The following is a 5860-nucleotide window of genomic DNA, read 5'->3' on the forward strand; positions in this document are numbered from 1 at the left end:
CAAAGACTTTAAAGCGACTTTCATGGCCCGGCTATGGCAAATGGAGATGCAAATGTCTCACTTTATGTTGCGCACGATGCAGTGTAACACTCCCACTGCTGTTGGCCTTCCTCTTGCTCTTCCCACCCCTCCTCTTCCTGTACACCCTCTGCCACCACCTCCTCCACCCCTGCCCCTGCTTCTCCTCCCCCACCCCCTGCCGCTTCTCTGCCACCACCTCCTCCACCACTGCCCCATGTTCCTCCCCCACCCCCTGCTTCTCCTCCTCCCCCACCCCCTGATCCCCCACCCCCTGGTTCTCCTCCCCCACTCCCTGCTTCTCCTCCACCACAGTCATATGAGCCCATCCAGACACCAGCCACTGTCCTCAAGGAGGCGACACCATCTACAGACTGCAAACAGGCTTTGTCGACTGGCAACTGTACCGATTTGGGGGAGTCGGGGGACAGTGCATCAACCTCCTTCGTTAAGGGTGCACCGATGGAGACTCCAAAAGTGACCCTTTTTTATGGTGGGATTGCCTTTGTTTTCTTCATTTCATGCCTCTCCTCATGTCCCTGATAACCCTTTTGTCCTTGCTCCTCCCACAGAAAAAGTAATAGAGGACTTCCGCCAGTTCAAGATTGGGACAGTGGGATGCAAGAAGGATAAAGACAATGCCAAGACAGCGGCACGCCATTGCACAGTCTTCTGTGCAATGCACAAATCTGCCTCTAGCGCATCTGGTGGATCAAAAATAACACTGTCACAATAGATTGGAATCTGGAAGCAGGACAGAGCACGTGTTCATGCTGGGCAAAGAGCGAAAAGATGCAAATTCCACCAACAACCTTTACTTCTTGGCCTGTGTTGAGAAGCTGAGATTGTGAGTAAAATATGTCCTCATTCCAGATTTTAACCTATAAATGAAGCCATTGTAATAGATGGAAATGTGTCCTGCTTCCAGATTTCAATCTATAAATGGAGCCATTGTAATAGATGGAAATGTGTCCTGCTTCCAGATTTCAATGTACAAGTATGGCTCTGCTGACCTTGTTTCTCTCTTTCACCAACTCCCTACCCTTAGGTACCATGCTTACCTTGCCAAGAAGGGCTATGCACCAGCTACCATACGCAATATGCTAATTAATGCCACACTACTGTACAGGCACATTGAGAGTGCCTTTGCGAAAAAAGTGGGCTAAAAGCCGGAGATTTCACCTGTGTCCACTATGAGCTGAAGAGATTAAGAGCTGAGATAAACAAAGATGTAATTGTGCGCCGCCAAAGAGTCCTCCGGAGAAAGAGTCAGATAATGGTGGATGCCATCCAAGAGGTGCTTTTTCTGGACATAGCTAAGCGGAGAATCCCTGAACTGTTCAGTGAGTGTTTGCATCCTCAACCAACATTTAGCCCACTGTTTTTTGCCCGTTGATGTAATTTTGCTCTTTCCATGTCAGAACAACTCAGTGGCATCGGCGCCAGTGGACATGGACTCTTGTTGGGCTAGATAATGGGGTACATGTGCATTATCAGTGGGCACAGGTCGTGTGTCTTCACTAATATGTGGACTGAAGATGTGCTAGAGGCAGATTCATGGCAAGATGCGAAGAGGTGGCAAGTATTGGTAAGTGCAGTTGGGAGGGGCTTTACTTTTAGATTGAAATCTGTCCTGCTCCCAGATTTCAATCTATAAATGGCTATATAATGGGTAGCCCTAACCTTAGCTAATTGGCTAATCGGGGTGGGGTGTGGCCAATAAGCCCCTTCGAGTTTTGCCTTTGGGCCTCCTGACCTGCAGGGGGCACATGTCATTTGGTCTCCTTCCAGATTTCCATCTATATGAATGACCATATTATTAGATGACAATTTGTCCTCCTTCCACATTTCAATCCATAATAATTGGGCCAGCTTAATAGATGGAAATCTGTACTCCTTCCAGATTTCAATATATGGACACGGTTTGTTTTATAGACCCACGGCACAATGAGTACAACCACCCCTGTGGGATCATTCTCCTCCAGCAAGTCCCCCATCAAGTCCTCATCAACCAGCCTGGGGAGTTCACCAGAATGTGACAAGGGGGAGGTAGTTGTGGACAAGAATTCGTGTGACACCACCGACCCTCCACCGCCCTACTCGGCCCCGACTAACACCCACATATCAGAAGGTGATTCTGAGGATGCCAAAGAGGAGCTCAGCCCAGCTAAAAAGGAGCCCGGCACAGCCAAGCATGAGCCCAGCCTTCCCGAAGTCCTGCGAGAGGCGAGAAAGTTTCCCCACAAAAAGAAACAGCTGAATGGTCATGTGCCGGGCGTGAAGGAGCCGGAAGATGACAAGGGGTTTGGCTCCGTTTCTGGCACTCAGTGATGAAAACATTTTGTGCTGTGGTGATTTAAGTTAGTGTTCCCTGTTTGTTTTTGGTTGTTTTCAACGTTCTTTGTATCAAGAGTTCAATAAAGATTTGTTTGGCATCACGGATATCTGGTTTCTTTGCCTGGATTTGGTTGTAATGTTAATAGATAGAAATGTGTCCTGCTTCCATATTTCAATCTATAAATGGCGGGAGGAGAGGACCCGATCGGGGGCGGAAAAACATCCTCTCATTCAGACCCTGAGGGAAGGTGGTCCCCAGCCTGCCGATCCAGTCCCTCTCAGCTCTCCTCCTCTGTGCATCCGTCCAGCGGGGATTACATTCCAGGACAGAGGCCTGCACCGCATCCCAGCCGTGGGACACAAAGTGCTGGACCATGTGACGGTGAGTGTTCAGCCTTCCCTGGATGTTCTGTCTGTGACCCTGGAAGCAGAGGTAAATGGTCCTCCCTGTTTCACCCACATATTAAATACCGCACTGTTTGCAGATTATGACATGGACACAGTTTCTGGAGTGAACGCTGGCCCAGAGGGGGGTCCTGAAGACTCTTTTTGTCTGAGAGTTGTGGATCCAGCTCCTCTGTTTGAAGAACTGTTTCCTGGGCTCCAGCATGGGTTCCTCCTGAGGTTTGACCTTTGACCTGACCAGGTAATCTCTCAATTTTTTTTTTCTAAAAGCTCTAATTATTCTAATGTCCTTTTGAGAGCCATTCTCCTCTGAGATGACCTTAAAATTGTGCTTTATTTTCCCGGTCAGCCTCACTGTGGCTAAAAGCCAGGTGGTGACGAAGGGTAGAGCAGTGGAGACCTGGATGGGATTAACCTGGAGAAATGGTTTGAAGCAGGACCTAAGGAAGGTCCTGGAGTACCCCCTGCTGGACAAAGTGGAGTACAGCGTCTTGGTGGCATGTGTAAAATCAGCAGGCTGTGTACAGATCCTGTGAAAGCGCAGTTACTGAGATTTAATTAACCCTGTAAAGGTGTGCCTGGGATGAAAACTTGTTTTATGTAAGAATGTGTGTGTGTCTGTGTCCTTAAAATAGACTTTAACGTCTAATCAGTTTTGTCGTGTGAAGTTTGGTCCCTTAAATGTGGTGGTGTCCAGAAAGTTTATGGAGTTGTGGTCTGTTGTGGATTTAAGTCTGATGGAGGGATTGTGGCTGTTGAGTGTCTGGATGAATGTGTTGAAGTCCTCCTCCGAGTGGATCCAGACACCCCAGATGTCGTCCAGGTACCGATAGTAATGCAGGGGTTTCTCTGGGCATTTCCCATTCAGCCATAAAAATGTCTGCATAAGCAGGGGCAAATTTCTTGCCCATGGCTGTGCCTTTTATCTGAAGGAAGGATTCCCCGTTCAATTCAAAATAATTTTTAGTTAAATTAATCTCTAATAATTGTAATAATTCTTTATCTGGTCTTTTTTTTTATCATGCAATTTGTGAAATATGTTCCTGATTGCTTGTATTCCCTCTTTTGTGTCAATAGTAGTGTATAAACTGTCCACATCAATTGTAAATAGGATCGAATTGGGGGGGATATTTAGTTCTTTAACTTTGTTTATGAAATCATATGTGTCCTTAATGTAACTTTGGTGTTTTGTAGCCAATGGGTTTAGATAATAATCAATGAATTCAGCTGATCTGTAGGTCTCACTGCTGCAGTCAGACACTTTTGGATGCCCAGGGGGAATCTGGGTTTGCTCCAGTCAGATGGGTTCTTATGAATTTTGGGGAGCAGATAAAAACGTCTAGGTCTGGGCTCCGTGTCTCCAATTAGATAATATCTTTGTTTAGCATTAATGAATTTCTTTTCATAGTTTTTGGAATATTGGGATAATTTCTAAGAATGTTTTTAGATTTATTGGTTCCTTTAATTTGGTATAGTACTCAGTGTTTCTTAATTGTCTGTATCCTTCCCACAGATACTGCTCCGTGTCCATCACCACCACAACGCTGCCCTTGTCAGCAGGTTTGATGATGTTTTTACTTTTCAGTAGTTCCTTCAGGGCAGTGTTTTCATCTGGACTTAGATTAGGACTAAATTTGGGGATTTGGAAATGATTTTCAAAATAATCCCGATCCAATTTCAATAATTTCTGAATATGTGGGGGTAAATTAGTATCCGGGGGGTCCAATTGGATGCCTAGGTAAAGGGTAGTTTTGTGGAGTTGCCATTGTCTGCATAATAATGAATTAATTTAAGTCTCCTGTGATAATTTTGCAAATCGAATCTGGCTTGTGTTTTTAGATTTTTTTTTTTTGCTGCCCTTATTTGGAATGAAATTAAGGCCTCTGTTAAGCAGACAGCTGTGTGTCAGTTTGGTATTTTTAGCTAGAACCAGCACGTTTTTAAACCCCTCCTGAACTAGCAGGTTCTCGGGGATGTCTCGTTTACCTGGTAGGTCCAGTGCGTGAACATGCGTGAGGCTGTCCTATGAGTCCAGTGGATCAGCTCGGCCTCGGTGGCAAAGTCCTTGGCAGGTAGACGAGGGATGTAGTCCTGGTTGTGTGTGATGTAGTTGTTTAGGACCTGTAGATTAAGTTGCTCCTTCTGGGGGAGGTTGGTGGCGTCCGGGAACCTGTTTGTGGCCGCTCTGCAGGCACCCTGCAGCTGTTTTATGGTGGTGCTGCGGGTGTTTTGGTTCTTGCTATTAATACCAAAAGAGAGAACCACCATCTCCACTGTGGTGGTGCAGACAGCTTTCCTGATGATGGCTTCTGCATGCCAGAAGGTGGCGCCAGGATAGCTGTCAATCTGCAGGTCCTGGGTCTGAAAAGGTGGAAACCGGGCCACGTTGGAATCTCCTAGGATGAGATTCTTCTTTCTCACACACAGACCCCAGTCCTTCATTTTTCTGTTGGTGTTCACATGTCTGGTGGGTCTGCGTGTGGGTGGGTGTGGTGATGATGCAGGGTCTGAGTTATTGGTCGCGGAGGTTGAGTTGCCGCTGCAGGCAGAGGGGGGACGGCAGCGGTGGAGGTCCCTCGAGAGGTGGAGGCAGAAGAGCTGGCCTCCTCCTGCTGCAGCGGTCGGTGGGAGGGGGGGACGTGGCCTCAGTCGGTTCCTTGCGCCTTCTGGGTGTTCTCACCAAGAGGAGGTCCTGTCGAGGGATTCTCCCCTTGGAGCTGCTGGATGGGAGCGGTGTCACTTCATCCGAAGGCAGATCCAGAATGATGAGGTCCTCGTGGGAGACGCAGGGACCCAATTTAGGAGGCGGGCGGCCGATGGGTGGAGGAGGGAAGCGAAGACCGGAGAGGAGGGTGGGCCCGATGGGGGTGTGGCAGGTGCCGCAGATGGCTGTGGAGCAGTCTTTTCTGCGTCCCGTCCCATTGCGGTGCTGTCCCTGGTCTGTTGCTGGGGCAGGGGGGCTGGTGTTGTCCCCTGGATCCGTGCAGGCAAGGGGGAAAAGGGGGACAGGAAGGTGGCTGGGGTGGGGGTCAGCCTCGTCCAGCTCCAAGTCATCTTTATCTTCTGATGGAAAGGGGGACCAGTCCCCTCCTCTCTGTTC

The 5860-nt window shown here is 48.2% G+C and overlaps 1 protein-coding gene across 2 annotated transcripts; it reads left to right on the forward strand.

The window, feature by feature from the left end:
* The first annotated feature begins 354 nt into the window (after positions 1 to 354).
* LOC306756105 (uncharacterized protein) lies at positions 355 to 2456 on the forward strand. Of its 2 annotated transcripts, none has more exons than XM_079240765.1 (4): positions 355 to 511; positions 591 to 1361; positions 1440 to 1606; positions 1954 to 2456. In XM_079240765.1, exons 3-4 carry the CDS (start codon positions 1493 to 1495, stop codon positions 2347 to 2349), a joined length of 510 nt encoding a protein of 169 aa, XP_079096891.1. In that variant the 5' UTR covers positions 355 to 511; positions 591 to 1361; positions 1440 to 1492; the 3' UTR covers positions 2350 to 2456. The 2 variants fall into 2 exon arrangements, with proteins under 2 accessions (XP_079096891.1, XP_079096890.1); XM_079240764.1 differs by having other exon boundaries at positions 591 to 865; positions 1067 to 1606.
* Positions 2457 to 5860: the final 3404 nt, after the last annotated feature.

The sequence above is a fragment of the Telmatherina bonti genome (genome assembly GCF_933228915.1).
Source record: "Telmatherina bonti genome assembly, chromosome: 5".
NCBI lineage: Eukaryota > Metazoa > Chordata > Actinopteri > Atheriniformes > Telmatherinidae > Telmatherina > Telmatherina bonti.